Source organism: Trichomycterus rosablanca, chromosome 16, assembly GCF_030014385.1.
Source record: "Trichomycterus rosablanca isolate fTriRos1 chromosome 16, fTriRos1.hap1, whole genome shotgun sequence".
Taxonomy (NCBI): Eukaryota; Metazoa; Chordata; class Actinopteri; order Siluriformes; family Trichomycteridae; genus Trichomycterus; species Trichomycterus rosablanca.
In genome coordinates this window covers 17,731,156-17,756,979 of record NC_086003.1, presented here as the reverse complement: position 1 = coordinate 17,756,979, position 25,824 = coordinate 17,731,156, and the positions used below count along the sequence as shown (strand labels likewise).

Sequence of the window (25,824 nt, the reverse complement as noted above, 5' to 3'; positions counted from 1 at the left end):
CCATTTAATGCTAAATATTGGCTTTGTTTTTTTTCAAGGGTGCCAATAACTTGTAAGCTAACTGTGTTTTGTAAGCAATTAAATGTACCCAAACAATCCTTACCACCCACTCTACTGACCCCGTCAGCATACCAGACTACCATATGGCTACAATCCAAACTATTATTCATTTTATTTCTGTATTTTTTGCTATGCCGTGGTCTTGTAGTTGACAACACCAAATTTTAAATCCTGTTCGTGTTACATCAGTTCAAGGCAGACAAAAAGTGAGGATAAGAGGCCTGAAACCATGGCAACAATGCTCACATAATAGCTAGTGCTCTGCATCAGGCAGTGACGCCACAGCGAGCGTTAAGAGAATGAGTAAGAAAAGAAGATGAATAGATACATCTGTAATACAATCTTCAAAATCTGAGGAAAACAGTAAAAAGAAAAACTGAATGGTCCTTTCAGTCCTTTGAGGTTTATTTGACAAAAATAACTCAATCACTGCCTTCAAAAAATTAAATCAGAGGCCCCTGAACAGCAGAAGGACTGTACAGAAACGTTCACACTGCTGTACTTCGACCCAGAAGCGGGAAGGCCGTGGGCAGTGCATAGCTGTGATCCAGGGGCCGGAGGCTGCGAAGGCCGAAGTCCATGTGATTGCGACCATCGCGTGGCATTGTGGCCATGGCCGAAGAGTGCGGCTCCAGTGTCAAGGTACTGTGATTAAGGTCCACACTGGAGAGCAGGTGGTCCAGCGAGTCCCACCGCCTGGCCGAAGGCAGGCGAATCAGTGACGAGTAGCCGCGCTCCGGGAACACGGTTACAGGGGCCGTCTTTCTGGTCTCTGACTCCTGGTGCTGCCTGGAGGGCCGCAGCACAGGTTTAGTGTAGGTTCCTCCTCTGGGATCAGCAAGAACCTCACTGTAGGGGGGAGGAGGATCTTCCATCAGAACTGCCTCCTCATAGCAAGGCGGTTTCCCACAGGCATCATTGTCCACCGAGAGAGCTGAAAGTGGGTTAGAAAGAAAACAAAATAACGTTTAAAAGTCAGTAATAAAACTAAGAATAATACAGGAACATAAAACTGACCAATCACAGCAGGATTTATCTATTAACATAGCTAGTTTATACAGTATGTATACACTGACCAGGCATAACATTATGATCACTGACAGGTGAAGGGAATAACACTGATTATCTCTTCATCACGGCACCTGTTAGTGGGTGGGATATATTAGGCAGCAGGTGAACATTTTATCCTCAAAGTTGATATGTTAGAAGCAGGAAAAATGTACAAGCGTAAGGATTTGAGCGAGTTTGACAAGGGCCAGATTGTGGTGGCTAGACGACTGGGTCAGAGCATCTCCAAAACTGCAGATCTTGTGGGGTGTTCCCGGTCTGCAGTGGTCCAAAGAAGGAACAGTGGTAAACCGGCGACAGGGTCATGGGTGGCCAAGGCTCATTGATGCACGTGGGGAGCAAAGGCTGCTACAGACGAGCTACTGTAGCTCAATATGCTGAAGACGTTAAAGCTGGTTCTGATAGAAAAGTATAAGAATACACAGTGCATTGCAGTTTGTTGCATAAAGGGCTGCATAGGCGCAGACCAGTCAATTAGGAAGGTGGTCATAATCACTGATGGTCTGTAACGCGTTACTTAGTAACGCGTTACTCTAATCTGACCACATTTTTCAGTAACGAGTAATCTAACGCGTTACTATTTCCAATCCAGTAATCAGATTAAAGTTACTTATCCAAATTACTGTGCGTTACTATTTTTGTCATTTTCCTTAGTGAAAAGATATTTTTGCTTTCTTCTTGGCAGGGGTGGAGCCAGGGGGTGGCCAGTGGTTGCCATGACCACCATAAAGTAATCTCCGGCCACCCCTCTGGCTTCCCCCACCACCGCTTTGCCGGCGATTTTTTTGCGGAAGCATTTCTGCAGGCAGGAGCAGCGCACCTCAGATGAGTAGTTCTTCACCAAAACAGTGCAGTAATACACTCAACATAAATGTCACCCACCAACACCATTACAGAAGTACAGTAGTACTATTTAGTAGTATTCGTGGCGCGCTACGAGTAAAAGCGCCAGCTGGCTCTGCGCATTCCAGTGTTGCCAGATTGGGCGTTTATCCGCCAAATTGGGCGGATTTTGTTGGAAAACAATTTAATAGCAGGTAAATAACACTTCTATTTAAAAGAAAATCTTCCGTTTTAAGAAGCTCCAGCATTGTAGAAGGCTATTAAAAGTAAAGTCAATTTTCAATGCTGATTTAGCTGAATAGTGTTGGTCAGTCTGTATCATATTCTTGAAAGAAAATTAAAATTTGTTTTCCATGCATTCACACTGGCATGTTCTGGGAGGGATTCAATTGAGTCTCATCAGTACACACAAGTTGGCAGCCAAATGATAAAGTATTGCAAAGGAATATCTTTGAAATATTCCACATTATATAACTAATAAAGTAACTTGTAATCTAACTTAGTTACTTTTAAAATCAAGTAATCCATAAAGTAACTAAGTTACTTTTTAAAGGAGTAATCAGTAATCAGTAATCAGATTACTTTTTCAAGGTAACTATGCCATCACTGGTCATAATGTTATGCCTGATCAGTGTATGTGTATGTGAACACTGCTCTTAATAATTCTCCATCTCTTCCTTCAAAGGTCAGCTAAAAACTTTCCTCTTTACTGCATGTTATTCTCTGTGTTAGTTTTGCTGTGTTCTTTTATGATGTAATATGTTCTTTTCTCTAATATTTACTCTGTAAAGTGTCCTTAGGTATGTGAAAGGTGCTATATAATTTGAACATACTATTATTATTATATACCAAGAACTGTGATGTTTGAATGCAGTTTTTTTATTTGCATTCCTGTAATCTTAACCCATTTAGGTAAACTGTAAGTTTCTTCTTAAATGTAAACAAAATACACAGCAGAGCACAATTATCCCTACTGGAACTAATAGATAAAAAGCCTAAAAGAACCCAGGAGTTCTATTATCATTTGTAATCTCACACTGTTGTATACTTAGTTCTTAGGGGCCAAAGACTTGACTCTGTCATGACTCTGCAATATGTCCAGGCATCAACAATATGTGCAGAAGTCAAGTCAAATTTATTTATATAGCGCTTTTTACAATAGACATTGTCTCAAAGCAACTTTACAAAATCCAGAACTAACAAATACAAAAACCCCTGTTGAGCAAGCCGAGGGCGACAGTGGCAAGGAAAAACTCCCTTAAAATGACAGGAAGAAACCTTGAGAGGAACCAGACTTAGCAGGGCCCATCCTTCTTGGGTGACTTTACTTTAAATGAATAAGATTTACACAAATCATACAAACACAGAATTAAAATGAACAGAAGGTGGATTGACAGTTTTACCTGGCATCTAGGAGTCAATGAGTGTGTGTGTGGTGCCCTGTAATGGATTTCCAAACCTATTGCAGGCCTCATCAGGATAAAACAGTGGTATATGGATAATGTACGAATTTGAACAACTATTTTACAGGGACTAATTTGGTGGACTTTTTTTTAGCTCATGAACTGTAGGCGTAAAGTAGCAGCAGTGGCATGATTTGGTTGTTTGTAGCCACTGTAACACTGTGGTAGCAGGGACTGACTTGTCTCACAGACCTTCCTTGCCCCGAAAATTAATAATAACAGATGCAAGTCATGACATGTCGAAATGAAAACTGGAAAGTTACCATGACAGTAAAGCACAATGGTTGTAGTATTAAGAAAACCAGTTTTTTAGAGGTAACATCCCCCCACTTTGCACACTTCTGATTGATTTGCACACTTCTTGACTGATACACATAACTTGTGTATAATCTACCTCACCATTATTTACTCAGTACCATGTACTAACCAACACTTGTCTCTAGTCTTGTCTTCCTTTATTTATTTTAAGCATTCTCGTATTATTGTACTGTTGTCTACCTGCACTGTACTGTACTGTCTTGCACTTTTTGTTCTATGTTGCACCTTGGACCTGGAGGAACGTTGTTTCGTTTCAATATGTACTTGTATATAGCTAAATTGACAATAAACCTCTCTTGACTCTTGACTTCATTTTCATTTATTTATTACTAAGACCCTACCTAATTTATGGCCGTGAAAATCGCCTCACGGACCGTGTAATGAGCCGTCTCCCGTGAAATGAGCAGTTTCCCGTGTAATATGCGATTTGCTGTAAAAGTCAAAATGTAAGGTTTGTGTTCAGCGATTTAACATTTTTCATTCATGTAGCGGCGCAATATGCAATTTGAGGTGATCCTAGCAATCAAACGGCAAGTACAGTAGTCTAACAGACTAGTGTTCTGACTAAGGCTGGGTCCGAAATCGCATACTTCCAAACTAAATAGTACGCGAGAGCAGGTAGTGTATGTGAATACGTAGTGCGTGAAAAGAACCCGGATGACTTACTGCGATAGTTTGTGTACGGTACAGTTTATTTCATTCTTTATAAACGCAGCAAACTCTAAATATGCTCGGTTACATAAGCAATTGGTTAGACAAAACGTCCAAGATGTCGAAGAATAGTGTGTTAAAACACAGACATTCGGCCGCTCAGGTGGCGCAGCGCTAAAGTACACTAGTGCACCAGAGTTCTGAATGCATCGCATCGAATGTCGACTCTACCTCTCCGACTAGGCTGGGCGGCAGCATGAACAACGATTGGCTTTTGTTCAGGGTTAGAGGGTAGAGAGTCGGATCATAGGTCCTCATAACTGGTACAACTGTGGCCCCTGCTGGCTGACTGATGGCGCCTGCACAGGGCTGAGGAATAATGCTGATGGGGGTGTGGCCCTCTGTACACAGCATCCATTAGTGTATGAACTCGACTTGTGCAGGTGAAAAATTCAGTCTGTACTGACTGTACGTGCAAGTCAGTTGAGAGGCATCCTCAGTCAGCGTGAATGGTTGAAACAGTATAGAGGACGCAATCAGGGTAATTGGACACGACTAGAATAGGGGAGAAAAATTGGGGGGGAAAAGTGGGGAAAAATAGATAAAAATTATAAAAAAAATTAATAAATAATAATAAAAAAATTTTTTTAAAAACACGGACATTCGTTTTTGAGAGGACGCTATTATGGTAGCTGTGCTGTGTATTGATTCTATATTATAATTCAATTTATGAGTGTAATTTAATGATTGGCATGAAATGTGGCACTTTTTTACTTTAAAGCCGTGTAATCTGTGATTTTTGAAAAACGAGGTCTGTGAAATTAAGCACATTTTCCCTTGAATTTAGTAGGGCCCTATTTATTACATATCATGTTACACACTAATATAGCTAAATTATAAATCTTTTACTACCATAAATATGAATGGCTCATATACAGTGTATCACAAAAGTGAGTACACCCCTCACATTTCTGCAGATATTTAAGTATATCTTTTCATGGGACAACACTGACAAAATGACACTTTGACACAATGAAAAGTAGTCTGTGTGCAGCTTATATAACAGTGTAAATTTATTCCTCCCTCAAAATAACTCAATATACAGCAATTAATGTCTAAACCACCGGCAACAAAAGTGAGTACACCCCTTAGTGAAAGTTCCTGAAGTGTCAATATTTTGTGTGGCCACCATTATTTCCCAGAACTGCCTTAACTCTCCTGGGCATGGAGTTTACCAGAGCTTCACAGGTTGCCACTGGAATGCTTTTCCACTCCTCCATGACGACATCACGGAGCTGGCGGATATTCGAGACTTTGCGCTCCTCCACCTTCCGCTTGAGGATGCCCCAAAGATGTTCTATTGGGTTTAGGTCTGGAGACATGCTTGGCCAGTCCATCACCTTTACCCTCAGCCTCTTCAATAAAGCAGTGGTCGTCTTAGAGGTGTGTTTGGGGATGCTGGAACACTGCCCTGCGACCCAGTTTCCGGAGGGAGGGGATCATGCTCTGCTTCAGTATTTCACAGTACATATTGGAGTTCATGTGTCCCTCAATGAAATGTAACTCCCCAACACCTGCTGCACTCATGCAGCCCCAGACCATGGCATTCCCACCACCATGCTTGACTGTAGGCATGACACACTTATCTTTGTACTCCTCACCTGATTGCCGCCACACATGCTTGAGACCATCTGAACCAAACAAATTAATCTTGGTCTCATCACACCATAGGACAGTAATCCATGTCCTTTGTTGACATGTCTTCAGCAAACTGTTTGCAGGCTTTCTTGTGTAGAGACTTCAGAAGAGGCTTCCTTCTGGGGTGACAGCCATGCAGACCAATTTGATGTAGTGTGCGGCGTATGGTCTGAGCACTGACAGGCTGACCCCCCACCTTTTCAATCTCTGCAGCAATGCTGACAGCACTCCTGCGCCTATCTTTCAAAGACAGCAGTTGGATGTGACGCTGAGCACGTGCACTCAGCTTCTTTGGACGACCAACGCGAGGTCTGTTCTGAGTGGACCCTGCTCTTTTAAAACGCTGGATGATCTTGGCCACTGTGCTGCAGCTCAGTTTCAGGGTGTTGGCAATCTTCTTGTAGCCTTGGCCATCTTCATGTAGCGCAACAATTCGTCTTTTAAGATCCTCAGAGAGTTCTTTGCCATGAGGTGCCATGTTGGAACTTTCAGTGACCAGTATGAGAGAGTGTGAGAGCTGTACTACTAAATTGAACACACCTGCTCCCTATGCACACCTGAGACCTAGTAACACTAACGCGTCACATGACATTTTGGAGGGAAAATGACAAGCAGTGCTCAGTTTGGACATTTAGGGGTGTAGTCTCTTAGGGGTGTACTCACTTTTGTTGCCGGTGGTTTAGACATTAATGGCTGTATATTGAGTTATTTTGAGGGAAGAATAAATTTACACTGTTATATAAGCTGCACACAGACTACTTTTCATTGTGTCAAAGTGTCATTTTGTCAGTGTTGTCCCATGAAAAGATATACTTAAATATCTGCAGAAATGTGAGGGGTGTACTCACTTTTGTGATACACTGTAAATAAGATGGCTAGCATTCTATACTTCCATCTAGTCTTAGTTTGTCTCTATATTTATTCATTTATACACTTAATTTTATGGGAAAAAAATAATAGAGCCAGAATACTGAACAAATAAATCTACTAATAAATAGGATTTGGGTGGTGACAAAGTGTACAAAGCAACAGATGTGCTACAGTCAGTACCTGAATTCCCACCAACTTCATCTTGGTGGTGCGAGTAGCTTATAATCAATAAATGTTCGACCCCTCCGCTGGTGTACTGGATAAAGTGCTTGGTGTGAGGAAACTGTATGACTGATGGATAGTAAGTAATGTGAATAGTAAGTAGTTAATAAAAAATGACTTCACATGCAAATTAAAGGAACAGGTGATGTTATGCACTCCTCCCTCCCCCCACCACACAGCAGAAGAGTTCCCTTGACCTGACCTGAGCAGGTTTCTGATATGTCTTTGTCAGAGAACAGGACACTGTCATTTGTTTATTTATTTATTTATGTTTTAACACAGCTTTACCCCGGTCAGGGTCATGGTGGGTCCAGGGAAGAGTGGCTGTGTCTTAAAAGAGAAGAGGATTAGTGTCAGTGAACACCTCAGTTCCCGGGCTCTAAAAACCAAAGACCAAGTCCGAAATCTTGGCGTTCTAATAGACTCAGATCTCACATTCACCAGCCATATTAAAACCATCACCAAAACAGCCTTCTACCATCTTAGAAATATAGCCAAACTCAAGGGTCTAGTGTGCCAACAAGACCTAGAGAAGCTGATCCATGCTTTTATCTCCAGTAGGGTGGACTATTGTAATGGTCTCTTAAATGGACTTCCCAAAAAGACCATTAAACAGTTACAGCTCATTCAGAACGCTGCTGCTAAATGTTTGCAAGAAGTCTTTCTGAGGTTCTAGATTTTTCCTTATGTAAAGCACTTTGAATGCTATACAAATAAACTTGCCTTGCCTTAATTACACTGTAATTAATAGCGTGCTAAATAGATTCTTCATCAAAGGTGAAGTTATTATTTTGAACACATTGTATAGTACATAGATTGCGGTTCACAGACTCATCTGTGATTTATGTACAGCTGAACAGCATGTTCTGAATATTATGCACAGACATTATTGCAGGCACCTTGAAAAACAATCTTCATACTCGTTAAACAGGCAGTTCTCCTGCTCTTGAATCTACTCTTGAATTCCTTATCCATTCACATTAGTACTTTTCTGCCATTAGACTAAAGTTTTTAAACACCCTAGTGTGAGTGTGTCAGTAATTAAGTGTGTGATGCCTGTGATGGATCGGTTTCCCTTTCTGTCCTGGATACACATGCTGGGAACTGTTTAATTTGTCAACTGCTGTGCACCTGTGGTTTAAACCTCTTTGGCATTGACATACAATGCACGATTCATTTGTAGGTTTATTTATTTATTATTTATTATGATTCTAATGTTTTTAATGTCAAACACAATCATTGACAATTTTGTATCTCCAATTCACCTCACTTGCATTGTCATTGGACTGTGGGTGGAAACCGGAGCACCCAGAGGAAACCCACACAGACACGGGGAGAACATGCAAACTCCACACAGAAAGGACCAGGACCGCCTGCTGTGAGGCGACAGCGCTACCCACTAAGCCACCGTGCCATCACTACAATACATGATTCTTGACCAAACAACATAACTACCAATCAGATACAAAGTACCATCAAACTCATGAACAGCATGGTCGCTCAGGTGGCGCAGCGGTAAAAACACACGCTGGAACCAGAGCTGGGATCTCGAATACATTGTATCGAATCTCAGCTCTGCCTGCCGGCTTAGGCTGAGTGGCCACATGAACAACGATTGGCCTGTTGAGTGCTCTCAGGGTGTGTCTCTCCGTACACAACGCTGAGCTGCACTGCACTCGTCAAAGTGTAGGTGATAAGATGCATACGGCATCCTGCCCACATGTCGGAGGGGGCGTGGGTTAGCTTCGTTCTCCTCAATCAGAGCAGGGATCGGCATTGGTGGAGAGGAAGCATGACGCAATCGGGCAATTGGACGCGCTAAAAAGGGGAGAAAATGCATTAAAAAAAAAAAATCATGAACAGCATAACCATCAAAATAGCCACCACTGAATCATCCACAGCCAGTCCTTAAATCCCTTGAGCACTAAACAAAACCATTCCAACCATGTGCTCCCGGAGGCTGGATTCATGAAACAAGCTATTGCTTTAAAAGTTACAATTAATTTATATAAGGTTAGCAATTTGGTACAGCTGAACATCTGAATAAAGATACACCTGAATACCTGTCCAGGATAAAGCGGTTAATGAAAATGGAATATTCACTATGTTAGTGAGTCACACTGGTTGGCTCAGCGCACAAATAAGAGCTAACTGTTGACTTCAGTTTCAACAGATCCAAGTTTAGAAGCATTGTACACTAATTTAGCTAACTGTACACCACCAGGCTTGATATTAGCCAAACCTGTTTTATATAAGCCTTACTTATCCTAAAACCGCCCTGTGATGGACTGCTGACCTGTCCGGGGTGTTTCCTGCCTTTCGCCCAGTGAATCAGACCAACAGCGACCGGGATTAGGATAAAGCAGTGGTAAACAGTCATGGACAATTTAGTGTCTCCAATTCACCTCACTTGCATGTCTTTGGACTGTGGGAGGAAACCACACAGAAAGGACCAAGACCGCCCCACCTGGGGATCGAACCCAGGACCTTCTTGCTGTGAGGCGACAGTGCCACCCACCGTGCCGCCCTTGTGATATGGGAAGAATGAACCGATATGCAGGAAGCTTAACAAAGGCAGAACACTACTTCGACTCAAGGGCCCCAAACAAAAAGGAAAGTATGAAATAACTAGTAGCCAATGTTTGCACCACAGGGACACAAATCTATGCTGTCCCAAAAGCTGATAACCCAAGTTTTAAGAAGAAAAGACAGGCAGGGTACTCCACCGGCGGCGGAGAACAAAGGTGGGCAGCCACTCCCATGCATGATGGATGGATCCCATGTGGCGGCACGCTCCAACATTGACAAGCTGTCAACTGGTGTCCCAGCAAAAAATCCAAAAGATGCCAGCAAAAGAATTGGCAGAAACGAAAGCCTCGCAGATTGTGCAGGTGATTACACAACACCAGACAACACAATGCACACCGAACTACAAGCTGTTCTGCAAGGCTGGTATTTAAAATGACCCTCAAAGCTCAAGAGCATTAATCATAAATAAAGCACAGAGGCATTTGATTCAAGGATATCACAATTCGTGCATGATTTTTTTACATGGGTTATATGGGCATTGGATAACACTGTTAAACTCAGTACAAAATGTTCTTCCCTTTATGTAGCATTATGTCTCTGTTTAATGATCTGAAATACTTTAGTGTGACAAACATGCAATAACAAAAGGGCAATTACTACTAAGTATTGTTCCTTTCACAGCAATGTGCATGTTTATCCTTGAGATTTTATCTATTTTAACTTTTTTAATGAACCCTTGACCAACAGCTTTTACGATTTGGATTTTAAAAAGAGGCACTGAAGCCGCTCAGGTGGCGCAGCAGTAAAATACGCTAGCACACCAGAGCTGGGATTTCGAATACACCGTATCGAATCTCAGCTCTGCCATCCGTCTGGGCTGGGCGGCTATATGAACAATGTTTGGCTGTTGTTCATCCAGGGAGGGAGCCGGATAGGGACCTCATAACTGGTGCAATTATGACCTCTGCTGGCTGATTGATGGCGTCTGCACAAAGTAGAGGAATAATGCAATCAGAGTGTGGCTCTCCGTGAACAAGGCCGATTCGCATATGAACCCGCCTCGTGCAGGTGAAAAGATGCAGTCGGCTACTGCTGACGTGTCAGAGGGTGAGTGTGTCAGTTCGCTCTCGGGGCGGAGGTCAGCACCAGTAGAGAGGAAGCATAACGCAATCGGGTAAAAACTGGACGCGCTAAAAATCAGGAGAAAAAAAGGGAGAAAATGCATAGAGAGGCAAAAGAGCCATTAATAACCACTACTACATATTTTAACTAGGGCTGTCGAAGTTAACGCGATAATAACGCATTAACGCGACCTCAATTTAACGCGATTAAAAAAAATAGTGCCGTTAACGCAGATTCTAGTTCATGTTGACACTTGACTGGTAGAACAAACATTTTAATGTCGGACTTGCCACCGTTTTTCATTTGCGGTTTGTTAACATAATGTAACCGATCGTCGTAGTGATGTACTTGCTTAATAAAGAAATAAATACATGCTATATTCACAAGTTGTCGGGAGCAGAACACTTTATTACACTTAATTAACTTCTTCTTCTGTGCCGAATACCGGAAAGCTGAGTCAAGCACGTTAGTTCATGAACTATGGAAGCCCCAAAGGGTCAAAACACACTCACTTCGTGTAGAAACGTCCATCAAACCATTGTCACGATACAACCACGGAAAAGTCTGTTACAATAACTACGCCTTATCCCACCTGAAGCACCGCTGATCTACAGTGTTTGCTGATGGAGAAATTCTAACCTACAATCTGACATTTACTGCCTAATATGTGAGTGAATAAACTCCCTTACAGTTTTCTCTTGTCCCAGCAGTTTTTAACATCAGTACATTTAGCATAAAATGTGTTCACCATTTTAATTGTAACATTTCACTTAAAAATCCTTGTTTTCTATAACATTTACACAGATTTTTTTTTTTTATGCGATTAATCGCGATTAACTATATGAAATTCTGAGATTAATCGCGATTAAAAAATTTTATCGTTTGACAGCCCTAATTTTAACATGAAATATATTTGCATTAAAGCTTGTGTACACATTTTTGGGCCTCTCTGTATTTTAAGATAAGATTCCTTCATTGATCCCTATGGGGGAAATATTATGAACCCAGATGTAATTTACTGGCCTTTTATATCCAAATGTTCTCATCTGGTGTATAAGTTTCATTTATACTTTAACCATGCTGCACTATTACAACACATTACAACATTATTCCACAGACTGTATAATAAAACAGATGTCCTTGTACTGTAGAACAAGTCATAACACTTTCTGCACACTCTGCACCATTACAAGGTGATCCTCAATTCAAAACACGCTAAATAAGATTTAATTTAGTTGAGAGACAAGATAAACCTTATTTATTGAGGCCAGATAAAAAGAATGTGGGCTTCTGCTCCTATCTTTAACTTAATTGTGCAGGGCACTGTTCTTATGTTTTTACAATAGTGAAAGATGAAAGCTTACTGAAATGTACCTGTTGTGTCTCACATGCTACACTTTACCGGCCTTTTAAGCTTCAGTAATATCTGTGTTTTATGTGGGACTTGACCATCCTTTATAAGGGTGATATTAAGTTAAAAGGGGTGTGTTGTTTTTTTTTGCGTTCTTCTTGTATCCAATTACCCGATTGTATTACGCTTCCTCTTTACTCATGCTGATCTCCACTGCTGATTGAGGAGAGCGAGACTGACACACGCCCCCTCCGACATGTGTGCAGTAGCCTACTGCATCTTTTTACCTGCACGAAGCGAGTTCGAATGCGAATCAGCTTTGTGTACTGAGAACCACACCCTGATCACATTATCCCTCGACTCTGTGCAGGCACCGTCAGTCAGCCAGCAGAGGTCCCTATCTGGCTCCCCACTCTGTATGAAGAACAAGCCAATCGTTGTTCATGTAGCCGCCCAGCCCAGCCGGATGGCAGAGCTGAGTTTCGAAATGTCAGCTCTGGTTTGCTAACGTGTTTTACCGCTACACCTCCTGAGCGACCAAAAGGGGTGTGTCTGCAGGTGTAGCCCCATACCTGCAAGAATGAGAAGGATGAACCAATATGCAGGAAGCTTAACAAAGGCAAAACACTACTTTGGCTAAATGTCATAAACAAAAAGGAGAGTATGAAATAACTAGTGGCCAAAATAATGGAAAATAAAACAAAAAAAAGAAGACAAACCAAATCAAAATCTGCAGCCCTAAGAGAGCTGACAAAACAGATGGATGAGTGTCTAAGTGGACAGGGGACATCAGACTACACATTCTCACCCATAAAAGAGAAAGTTACCCCACAGGGACACAAACCTGTGCTGTCCCAAAAGCCGATAACCCAAGTTTTACTAAGAAAATCATCATTAAGAAATGAAATATGCTCTATTTTTTCCAGTTTTAATTTAGATGTGGCTAAACCTCTTGATGATGTTATGATTACCATAGACCATCTGGCCTTGATACATCTCAGAAATGAATTTTTCAATGAGTAGGCCACTGTAATGAAATGGTTTTTTTTTCTTTCTTCTTAATCCTTGAATGTTGTCATGGAAATGTAAGACTGAACACAAATGAGATTTTAGTCATGCACGAAACTCAAGATTTGCATTTTTGCATTAAATCAAGCATACATTCTTGTAATATCTATAGACAAACATTAAATAAAGCAATAAGCCACGAGAGGCCGTGCATTACTGTGATTTTAGCACGGGGATGACGTTTTTGGCACGACGCGAAGCGGAGTGCCTAAAACTTCTTTCCCCGTGCTAAAATCATAACAGTAATGCACGGTCTCGAGTGGCTTATTGCTTTTATAAAACGGCGGTCAACATAAAATATAATAAATACAAAAATGTTTAATTCATAAATGTATTTATTGTGTATAAACTTACAATAAAGCGTTCTTCCGCGACGCAAAATAGTTCGATTAACAGTGTTGCTAGGCAACATGAGGGCGAAAATAACATTAACTTTTTCTATTCAGTGGCGTATTAATATGGAATGATGTGAGGTGGTCCTAGGTGTGCGTTTATCGGGGATTTTACAACGGCTTCGAACGCGGCTCAGCCAATCAGATTTTAGGACCGGAACTATCCGTTTTATAATATAAAATAAATCAACTTTAAAAGGTCAGTGACTACCTGTGAGTGAGCCCAAGAGTGAGCTTGACTGTTTTTTGTTGCCCACATTGTACAGGGAGATTCATTCGACAGAGGCATTGAACATTCTGTTGAAACTCCCGTTAGGATGGAGCGATCCGAACCAAAAAATTACGCTACATACCTTGACGCATGTGTAATCGATTGCATTACATGCAATGTTGGAAGTGATCTCTGTGTTCTGCCAGACACATTTCGACGCGGTACTCCATGTTCTTGCTGAACGTATCAGCAAGAATATCGAGATGAATAGCAGCAATTTCACATAGGATGTTTTCCTTCAAATCTTCCACAGTGCGAGGCTTAAACGCTTAAACAAATTGGTGACCCAATAGGTTCGCATCATGAAGATGCGCTGTTCAATACTGTACACCAGTGGCGGCTGCTGGTCTTTCAAAGAGGGGAAGCTCATTGTCGGCTTACATCATCAAATTTGTCAATTTATTTATACATAAATTCTGCCCTCCGTTCCTTTTCAAGAAAATGGCCTGTACCAAGTAGGCGTCTTTTCCAGGGACTTGACCAGTGTCCTGAAACAGATACTATGAGTGTGTTTTATTTACACAATGAACAATGGAAATGGTCAAGTAATTTCACCAAGCAAATACCAAGAAATGGGTTGCAGTTTGTCTTTCGACTTTACTCGCAAAATCTGCGATGGGACTGAAGCTCCCAGTGATTAAGTGACGTGTAGATCTCAAAATAGCTGTCAATCAAAACGGGATTCAGCCTTTCGACTGATCCTCCAATCATCTTGCAGAAGCTCCGCATCCAGACCCGCCCACAGCTCCATTCACCCCCAGAGACACTCAGCGTCCGGGGGCGGGACAAAATCGTGGCATTTATCCAATGACCGGTGAGTTTCGAAGCAATGAAAAAAACCGTTCCATGCAGTCCCGTTGAAGTGAATAGACGCTCAGCTTCTACGGGCAAATGCATTGACGCTACGGGAATGTATGAGAAGTTAACAAAATCGAGTCAGTCGATTTGTGATAAGTAGCTGATTCTGAACGAACTCGTCTTCAAGATGAACGTGTTCTAACGCATTTGTAGTCAATGAAATGTTAACACAACTGTACATATTTGACCATTTAATTTTTGACATTTTAGGGGAAGCTGAGCTTCCCTTGCAGTCTTAGAGAAATCACCACTGCTGTACACCATCCTGATGAGAAGTCGAGCGACTGAGTAAAGGGGTACAGGGTATGCACCGGAAAAGTTGCAATCGGAGGTAAAATGTCGCGACGGTTATCTAGCGCCTACCTCATCGCTCCGACACAGGGGCATCCTGGCTTGTTCGAGGCTCCATATACTGCACACGCTGTTTCGTTCAGATTGCTTCGTCCTAGCAAGAGTTATTGCAGAATATTCAGAGCCTCTTTCAAGTGAATCTCCCAGTAGTTTCTCCCAGTAAGAGAAACAGGAGAGTTGTACATTAATGGGGCATCTGCACTGAGAAAGAACTGCTCCAACCCCCTACACTGAAAGTGTCTACCTCTACAATGAAAAGTACGTTGGTGTCTGGCAACCTAAACACTTAAAGAGACTAAGATCCTTCCATGTTTTGATGCATTTTGCAAAACATTTTCAATTTCTGTGCTTTTAATGCTTGTGCATTAAATCCTCATAGTCATATTATTGCTTGAGCAAGTGTAGCTGGAGTGGAAAGTACAGAGATAAGCAACATGTCTATTGTTAAACCATTGCAAGATGTTGTAAGCCAGATAAGGAACAACAGTTACCACAGAATGGTTGGTTCGAGTGGCTTACACCTGAGTTTTAGAGGCAGTGCTGAAACTGTAACGAGACTAGAGCAGTATAAAGGGAGGCCCACAGTTCTGTTCTTTGTTCTTCGGCTGATATACTGCTGTATGAACACACAATTGTGTTCTTCAATGCAGTCTGTTGGTGTGGTGTGGTGTGTTTCAGGGTACAGAGTTTGGATTGTCAAGCAAGTGTGAAACCTTCACAGAGGTCCATTATTTAAGGTTGCATTCAGCCTGATTTGTGACGTCTGAACTGCTTGACTTCTTATTCAACCCCAATCTTAATGTGCGGTCATCTGTCCTGGGTGTCTGGCCCTTATTTAAAGAAATAATTTTTGTTTCAGGCCAGGAGTCCTCTGTATCTGGCAGCCTGCCTGGCTACGGGAGCACATGATTAGCCCGACTCTAACTGATGCTAGCTCTCTGCTGTGCTCTTCTGCCCACTCACCACCCACACCGTGCTCTGTTACCATGATATACTTAAAAGAATTCGGTTAGTGCTGCCAGCCCTGAGTGAGGTGCAGATATTTTCTTCTGCACTTCCTACATGAAAAGAACAAACCAATATTTCAGGCTTGGTACATCGGATGACGTGTCAACTGTGCTCCTTAAGGCATCAAACTATTGAAATAATGTTATTAGTGGATCAAACAACGTCTGGTTGAACCTTTATATTAGATATTGCACAAGAGACATACAAAGGAGGGTCTGATCACAGCCGGCTCCTGGCATAGGCATACTTGGCATCCAGGCCTTGACCATATGGTATTACACAGACATTACATTTTTGTCCTTATCATATAGGGCTCCAATACATTGTTGGGCTTAGGCCTAGACCATATGGACATTAGGGATTGTGATGACGACGTATGTAGTTGCAGTTCACCACTATAGGCAGTCCTCTGAACTTTCCTGTCCACCAGGTATGTAAAAAACAATATAGACACAGATATGGATCTGCTTGTCCCTGGTTCATGGGGAAGGGATTTGTTCCCCTTTAAATGAATTATTCATTAATTTAGCTTTACTAATCAAGACCATAACTAAAACGTGTAACCGACGGCTCTGTCTCTTTCGGTTTTGGATAGTAAGATGTTGGATTTTATTTACATCTTATTTGAATATTGAAATAAAATCATTAAAGTAGTACAAGGTTGTTTGTAAGAAAACTGAGGCTCTGTCCGAAATCACTTTGCTCTTCCACTTTAGTGAACAGTGAGCAATTTCCATCTGCTTATTACATGCAGTGAATTAGTGAATCAGGGAGCACGGCATACAATGAATTTGGGATGTTGTTGGAAATGTGTAACACAGAATAGACAAGAAGCCAATTTATCATAAGGACTCAACCCTACCCAACATGGCCAATAATGTCTGTATGTACACGTCCGACAGGCCAACAACACCACCACTACTGTTCGAGCATAATTACCCAAGCGTGCATATGCATTTTTATTTCTAAAATCGGGCAGGCATGGTCGCTAAGTGGGTAGCACTGTCGCCTCACAGCAAGAAGTTCCTGGGTTCGATCCCCAGGTGGGGCAGTCTGGGTCCTTTCTGTGTGGAGTTTGCATGTTCTCCCCATGTCCGTGTGGGTTTCCTCCTGGTGCTCCGGTTTCCTCCCACAGTCCAAAGACGTGCAAGTGAGGTGAATTGGAGATACTAAATTGACCATGACTAGGGCTGGGTATCGCCACTAATTTCCTGGATCGATTCGATTCCGATTCACAAGGTCCCGATTCGATTCGATTTTCGATTCGATTTTCGATTCGATTTTCGATTCGATTTTCGATTCGATTTTCGATTCGATTTTCGATTCAATTTCGATTCAACACATTTAGGCATATTTGAGATACATTAACAGGTTTTGTTTAAATATGTACAGATGTTCAGAGAACGAATGTGATAACTGTACAAAGAACACTCATTATTAAAAATATTTGTGTATTTTGTTTACATAAATAATTAATCCAAAACAGAAAACAGTAACATTCATTTTTTATTATTATTTTATATGTCTGACACGCTACAACATTGTAAATGTAATGTAAACATACACCTGGCTGTTGAACAGCTTATGCCACGTTTACACTACACGACTGATCGGCGATGGGGGGTTTTACACTACACCATCTATCACCAGGGGGAATCACAGGCGAGCTTCTCTGGTCTCCAAAACTACGTTTTGTCACGAAAACACACGTGAGAAGTGATGAAAGGTTTAATGATACCACGTCCAAACATGCACATCAACAAGTAGCGAGAGATGAAAGTTTGTGCGCTGATGAAATAAATGAATCTGAGTGGATTTGGCAACACGAGCAGCATGGCTTGTTCTATAGTGAGTTGGAGGTTAATAAATATTTTGTTTTGTAGAGAACGATCAGGTCAGAAATACTGTAAAACTCGTGTGTGCTGATGTATTCTGATAGAAACTATATTGCGCTCCACCACCTGTTTCCAACCTCTCCCCTGTGTTTCCCCTCGCTGTTTCTCACATTGATTGAGAGCCGAGTTTTGATCGCAGAGCGAACACCGAGTTCCTCCCGAATCCAGCACCGACCCGTCGCCGAGCGAAAATCAGTGCAAAAAGTTGTGTAGTGGTCATAACTTGAGCTTCTGCCATGCTAAACTGATGTGCAGGTCAGATCTCGTTGAATGAAAAAACACTGGCTGGTAAATAAATAAATAAATAAAGATCGATTCGAATCGAAAAATCGATTTTATAAACCCACCCCTATCCATGACTGTGTTTGATTTAACCTTGTGAACTGATGAACCTGTGTAATGAGTAACTACCGTTCCTGTCATGAATGTAACCAAAGTGTAAAACATGACGTTAAAATCCTAATAAAAAACAAAACAAACAATTTCTAAAATCCTATTGATAATATAAAGGCAGAATAGTGGTACTCTGGGTAGCACAGTTGCCTCACAGCAAAAAGGGCCTGGGTTCAATTCCAGTGTCTTTAATTCATGGTGTATAGTGTGATATCACCAGTGACTGGTGGTTTTATCAGACTACACTAAGCATTACAAGAAATCCCTAGACAGGTGGTAAAAGTAAATAGTAGGTTACCAAAAGCCGTGTGGCTTCTATTGTTCACAATTATGACATAAACACATGGCTGGATTACTGACCGGGCCAGTGGGGCCAGCGCCCAGGGGCCCTTGAGGCCCAAAACATTTTGCGATGCCTATCAACATTTATGATACAATAGATTTTTATTTCCGAGGGCCCTCCATTTTAAGGATCCTCTGACTATTAGGGACTTTGACCCCAGGGCCTCTTGGGGGCCCTAGCCATGCTTTTGGGGCCCCTAGCCATGCTTTTGGGCCCTAGCCAAAATACTTCTCTGTTATAGTTGACTCCACTCCAGACCTTGCTCATGTGGACCAACTTACTTTTATTTTCAGGTTTGTTAATAATGACGGACATGTAGTTGAGCGTTTTCTAGCTTTTGAGCCTATTGAAAACCATAGTGGGGACAGTTTGGCAGAGTGTGTCGTTGCTATGGTGGAGAATCTGGGCCTAGACTTATCCAACTGTAGGGGCCAGTCATATGATAATGCAAGTAACATGTCGGGAAAGTACAATGGAGTCCAAGCTCATCTTAAACAAAGAAACCCTTTGATTTGTTATGTCCCCTGTGCAGCACATTCACTGAATTTAGTTGGTGTCAATGCTGTTGACAGTAGCCCAGAAGCTGGAAGTTTTTTTGACTTTGTATAGGCAATGTACACATTTTGTGCATCATCTACACACAGGTGGGGAAAGGTTTTCCGTGATACTGATATCAAACTCACACTGAAATCACTGTCAGGTACTCGATGGAGCGCACGAGCTGAGTCAACTAAGGCTCTTTGGAAATATTATGCACAACTGAGAGAGGCATTGAATGATATGTCTAAAGATATGGAAGAGAGATGTGTAACTCAAAGTGAAGCCTCTGCACTCTGTGACAAATTGGACACGTTGGAGATGGCCTTCATGGCATACTTCTGGGACACAATACTACAGAGGTTCCAAGCCACAAGCCTGCAGCTGCAGAAGCATGATATTGACATATGTACAGCTACACAACTTCTCTTGTCTTTACGAGACTTTGTGGCAGCACAGAGAGATAACTTTGAGGTGTTTGAAGGGGCAGCTTTAAATGTCACCACTGCTGTCTCCCAAGAGTACAGGCATGACCTCCAGCGTACAAAGAAGCGCAAAATTATGTCTGATGATAGTGCAGAGCCAGGTGTAGCATTTAACGGAAAGGACAAGTTTCGGATCGAAACTTTCAATGTTGTCATTGACAAACTTGTGTCCTGTCTCAACCACCGTTTGAATGCATACACACACTTAACTGAGCTATTTGATGTTCTTTTCATGCCTGACAATATGTCCAACAGTGAGCTCACTTTAAAGGCTAACTCACTCGCTGCAGCATATCCTTCAGATCTGAACATGAGCCTGGCAGATGAATTGATACAATACAAATCATTCATAACAGAAAAAGAAAAATGTCCTAGTAAAATGCTCAAAACCATGATAAATTTGAACTTACAGTCAACCTTTCCAAATGTCTACATAGCACTTTTTTTGACTGTACCTATCACAAATTGTGAAGGGGAGCGTTCATTCTCCAAACTCTTTGCCCAGGGGCCCAGACTATCCTTAATCCGTCCTTGGTGCCATACGGTGCGTTTCGTAGAGGAGAGCCCCCTGTGCGGTCCGGGCGAGCTTCTGGCCTTTTGTTCTCCCTGTAACCCTAAAAAACCACTTATGTTCTCCGGGTCACTTTGAAAATCTTGACCCCTAACAGTAATCTTTTTTTTTTACTTCGAGCTAGGAGGACGGGGACAGTGCCATACGGTGCGTCTCGTAGAGGAGAGCCCCCTGTGCGGTCCGGGCGAGCTTCTGGCCCTCTGTTCTCCCTGTAAGCCTAAAAAAGCACTTATGTTCTCCGGGTCACTTTGAAAATCTTGACCCCTAACAGTTACTTTTTTTCTTACTTCGAGCTAGGAGGACGGGGACAGTGCCATACGGTGCGTCTCGTCGAGGAGAGCCTCGTGTACGGTCCGGGCGAGCTTCTGGCCTTTTGTTTGCGCTGTAACCCTAAAAAACCACTTATGTTCTCCGGGTCACTTTGAAAATCTTGACCCCTAACAGTAATCTTTTTTTTTTTACTTCGAGCTAGGAGGACGGGGACAGTGCCATACGGTGCGTCTCGTAGAGGAGAGCCTCGTGTACGGTCCGGGCGAGCTTCTGGCCCTCTGTTCTCCCTGTAAGCCTAAAAAACCACTTATGTTCTCCGGGTCACTTTGAAAATCTTGACCCCTAACAGTAATCTTTTTTTTTTACTTTGAGCTAGGAGGACGGGGACAGTGCCATACGGTGCGTCTCGTAGAGGAGAGCCCCCTGTACGTTCCGGGCGAGCTTCTGGCCTTTTGTTCTCCCTGTAACCCTAAAAAACCACTTATGTTCTCCGGGTCACTTTGAAAATCTTGACCCCTAACAGTTACTTTTTTTTAACTTTGAGCTAGGAGGACGGGGACAGTGCCATACGGTGCGTCTCGTAGAGGAGAGCCTCGTGTGCGGTCCGGGCGAGCTTCTGGCCCTCTGTTCTCCCTGTAAGCCTAAAAAACCACTTATGTTCTCCGGGTCACTTTGAAAATCTTGACCCCTAACAGTAATCTTTTTATTAACTTTGAGCTAGGAGGACGGGGACAGTGCCATACATGGCTGGATTACTGACCGGGCCAGTGGGGACAGCGCCCAGGGGCCCTTGAGGTCAGGGGGCCCCGGGGGGGGGGCCCTGGCCCAAAACATTTTGCGATGCCTATCAACATTTATGATACAATAGATTTTTATTTCCGAGGCCCTCCATTTTAAGGATCCTCTGACTATTAGGGACTTTGACCCCAGGGCCTCTTGGGGGCCCTAGCCATGCTTTTGGGGCCCCTAGCCATGCTTTTGGGCCCTAGCCAAAATACTTCTCTGTTATAGTTGACTCCACTCCAGACCTTGCTCATGTGGACCAACTTACTTTTATTTTCAGGTTTGTTAATAATGACGGACAACTCTTTGCCCAGGGGCCCAGACTATCCTTAATCCGTCCTTGCATAAACACCAGAGTAAATGCAATGTTTAGAGAAAGCACAGCAACATTTGCAAATGAACACTAAAATTTGCATTGAAAGTAGGTGAAGTGCTGTAGCTCACAGAAAATGATTAAAAAAGGACAAAAGCGCATTAAACACCATGGAAAAGTAAGCCTTTTGGACTAGTCTAAGATGTTTTGACCATGCTTTTGATCATTTTCTTAACACATTACAGTTGTTGATTGACTAGGGAAACCTGTAATTGTAGCTTTTGCATGCTAGAATGTCTTTTAAAAGACATTGGAGATATTTTTTTTTGGAGATATATTTTAATTACAGTCTTAAAATGAACAGTAACATATAATGACCACAAACCGAAAGCGTTTTCAAAGCTGCCTACCTTGTGGTGGGGTCCAGTCACCTTGAGGGATAGTGTGAGGTACCGGCACCTGTGAAGACAGCACCGAAGGGGGTGGGCAGAACTGGTGCGGCTCTCTTGGATAATATCCAGGTCCTGTACACTCCAGCGGCTCCATCTCCAGGGTCCTCAGACACTGCTCCCTTAGCCTCTCCTCACGTCGCCACTTCAGCTTACGCTGCACAAAGCTGCAGAAGCAGCACACCATGACGATCAAGGCCCAAACAAGCCAGAACCCAGCAAAGCATGCCAGAAATGTGTACGTGCCCTGGGACATCACCATGACTGCATTCTTGACCCTCAACAATCCAGTCGAGACGTATGGAAAGTCAGGCTTATTGAAATCTTCTTAGGTTCAGTCACTTAGTCTCAAATCAAAAGTGCCATGCCTTAAAATCATATTTTATAAGATTAAATTGAACAGGCTTGACAGCTGGATAAAAACATTTTTTTCGGGTGTGATGTCTTCCTTCATTACAAGTTGTGTGACCTGCAGAAAAGGTTGTGCCATATATTGCAAGAGGTCCTCTCCATAAAATATGGATTCTTCAAATGAACTTTTCCCTTAGCAGAGCTAAATCTTGCCGGGCTGAAATCCCATGATGTAAATCCTTGGTATGTCAGGCCTTCTCAGATCTTCAAAGGACACCAGGACACATGCTGCTTAACAAAGAGAAAGGACTAAAATTAGTCCAGAAGAGACCGCTGTCTCACACCGTCTGTAACTTTTGTAAAACCTCACTACTAAAATATGATGTCCTGTGAAAGCCTTCATGACCTTGTTACCTGCTCGCTCTCCCTTTTAGTTATGCTGTAATAATTAGGGCTGCCGGAGTGTAAAACTCTCTGTAAAACTGTTTTACTCAACTAGCATTGTACATTATTAACTACATTCTTTGTTGTTTTACTCCAAAGGCATTCTGATGGAAACCTGTTTACCCGCCGAGGTTAAGGATTAAAGTCGAGACTGCCGTGACAACTATGCTGCTCCTGCCGGATGTGACGGGTCTGGAGTAATTGCACCAAGAATGACAAGAAATCACTACAGACTTTATTGAAGACTAGAGTGAAGAACAACTCTATTATTATTTATCTATTTATCTATTTATTACCAGTTATAACTTTTAGATCATTTAATTCTGTGTTTGTATGCTCTGTGTAAATCGTGTATTTATTTAAAGTATCCTCCAGGCCACCCAAGAAGGATGGGCCCTGCTGAGTCTGGTTCCTCTCAAGGTTTCTTCCTGTAATTTTCAGGGAGTTTTTCCTTGCCACAGTCGCCCTCGGCTTGCTCAACAGGGGTTTTTTATATCTGTTGGTCCTGGATTTTGTAAAGTTGCTTTGAGACAATGTCTATTGTAAAAAGCGCTATATAAATAAAGTTGACTTGACTTGACTACTAAAATATGACTATCACTTGTCTTAGACTTGTCTCAACAATGCAGATTGTTTGATTAAATCATAAAATAATAGACAAATGCATGTGAACCTCTGACCATGAGCTTACTGGACACCCTCATTTGAAAATAATGGGCATTAATATGGCACCCCCACCCCTTGTGGCTACAACAGCAATGCAACAACTTGCTTTGTGCACTGGGCACAGTCATACTAGAACAGGAAAGGGCCTTTCCCAAATCTTTCCCATATATCTTTTCTCTGTAATGTTTAATTAATTTAGTAATCCTGGCCAGACTTATTCTACCAGATACGCCACAGTGCCGCCATCTCTAGTTTGTACAGATACAAACTATTCCAGTACATTCCACTTCCACCATAAGCTTTCATTCACTATTTTATGCCAGGAACTACAGAGTGACTGTCAGTGTGACACCTTTGACTTTTAACAATACAGCTAATCACTCTGATCGTCTTCCTTTCCTCCGACAAAAACAGTATTACATTTCTGCCTGCTATTAACCCCACTTATGCAACCACCTTTCAGTTTGCAGCCTCAATCATTAAACTGTCTGTCTTATAGCCTGTCTTACAGCATTTCAGATTCCCCTTGTGTTGACCTTGAGGAGGCAGATTACATCAATGCATTGCTTTGTTTACACTTTCTCATCAGTGTCTCTGACACAGTGGTGACTCTTAGATCCATAAAAGCTTCTCAGAGTATCTTCTGTCCAGCTTTCATTTTATGACTGTTTTTATGTAACACGTAATTTCATGGCTGATTCATATGTCATTTAACTTTTCACCTCTTTCTTAGTGTCAATGTTTAGTTGCTGTTTTTGGAGTGTGGTGGGAATGTCCAGTGTATCTAGTTGCATGGGTGTAATGCTGTCATCACATATTACTTAAGTTTAGCAGAACAGTGACTTTGTTCTGACCTTTCAGTCAATTTAGAAATTGTTGGCTGAGGAGATAAAATACTGGAGCTAATACAGGTCAAACTGTTGGATTGGTATCTATTCAATTATTAATTAAATTGAGCTTGTTTGGTTATATAGGGACACATTACAGAATGTTTTCAGTAACTACAAAAAGCACAATCAGCTAATAAAAAACATCACTGATTTTTTCATGCCTGATTATATGTTGTGCTAAAAGAGCAAGAAAATTTTGCAAAAATGGACTGTTAGAATGTCATTTTTAGGTAGGTATGAGCCCACAATGTTGTTGTTATGAAATATTCTTGTGCAATATAAAATATAATTTGCCATTCTGCATGCAGCCCATAAGTCAGTGGTAATAAACAATGTCACTCATGTTTGTCTGTAGTGGAGCCATGCTGAAACACAGATTCAATCTGTGTGCTCTTTCATTATTGATTTTTATCAATAATTATTTCAATATTGATTTTTTATTATTTTCTAATGTTAAAAAACATAGTGGCCCAAAAGACGAATGCATACCGGCTGCATAGAACACCTCACTGTCCTAAAAGAGGCCCCTGCTTTTTCCTTGTCAGTGTGATAAACACACAAGGAAGCTTTAATGTAGGGAGTTTGGAGTAGGGTATTTTTTCTTGCATGGCAGCCTTAGCCATGGCAATGTAAAGCTTGCTGAGTGTGATCAGTGTCACCGATGTTTCAGCATCTTCTAATTCATGGCAGACCTGATTCTGGTGGTTAAGATTCATTCACAGACTTGGCAAGACACCAGTGTTACTAATGGGTGTAACAAACTAGCCCTGTTTTTATTGTAACTTTATTTTTTGACAAAAAGTTAGTGTATGTTTGTTTGTTTGTTTGTTTATTAGGATTTTAACGTCATGTTTTACACCTTGGTTTCATTCACGACAGAAACGGTAGTTACTCATTACACAAGGTTCACCAGCTCACAAGGTTATATCAAACACAGTCATGGACTATATTTAGTTCCTCCAATTCACCTCACTTGCATGTTTTTGGACTGTGGGAGGAAACCGGAGCCCCCGGAGTAAACCCACGCAGACACGGGGAGAACATGCAAACTCCACACAGAAAGGACCCGGACTGCCCCACCTGGGGATCGAACCCAGGACTTTCTCCTTTAGTGTCTGTAAACCTTTGATTTGTCCCTGCTTGTTTGTTTGTTTGTATACAGTATATGATTGGAACCCAATCAGCTGTGGCTACTGGCGTTTAGGATTACTTACAAAAATTTAAACAAATAATTTCCTACATTAACTATATTTTTTCGTTAGGACCGTTTAGCTTAAATAAATAATACAAA

At 41.9% G+C, this 25,824-nt stretch overlaps 1 protein-coding gene across 1 annotated transcript; it reads right to left on the bottom strand.

Moving 5' to 3' along the window:
• Nucleotides 1–218: 218 nt before the first annotated feature.
• On the bottom strand, nucleotides 219–22,444 carry LOC134330651 (proline-rich protein 7). The gene is made up of 2 exons (XM_063011865.1): nucleotides 22,144–22,444; nucleotides 219–994 (listed from the first exon to the last, which is right to left on the bottom strand). The coding sequence occupies exons 1-2, from the start codon at nucleotides 22,442–22,444 to the stop codon at nucleotides 549–551; spliced, it is 747 nt and encodes a 248-aa protein (XP_062867935.1). The 3' UTR covers nucleotides 219–548.
• Nucleotides 22,445–25,824: the final 3,380 nt, after the last annotated feature.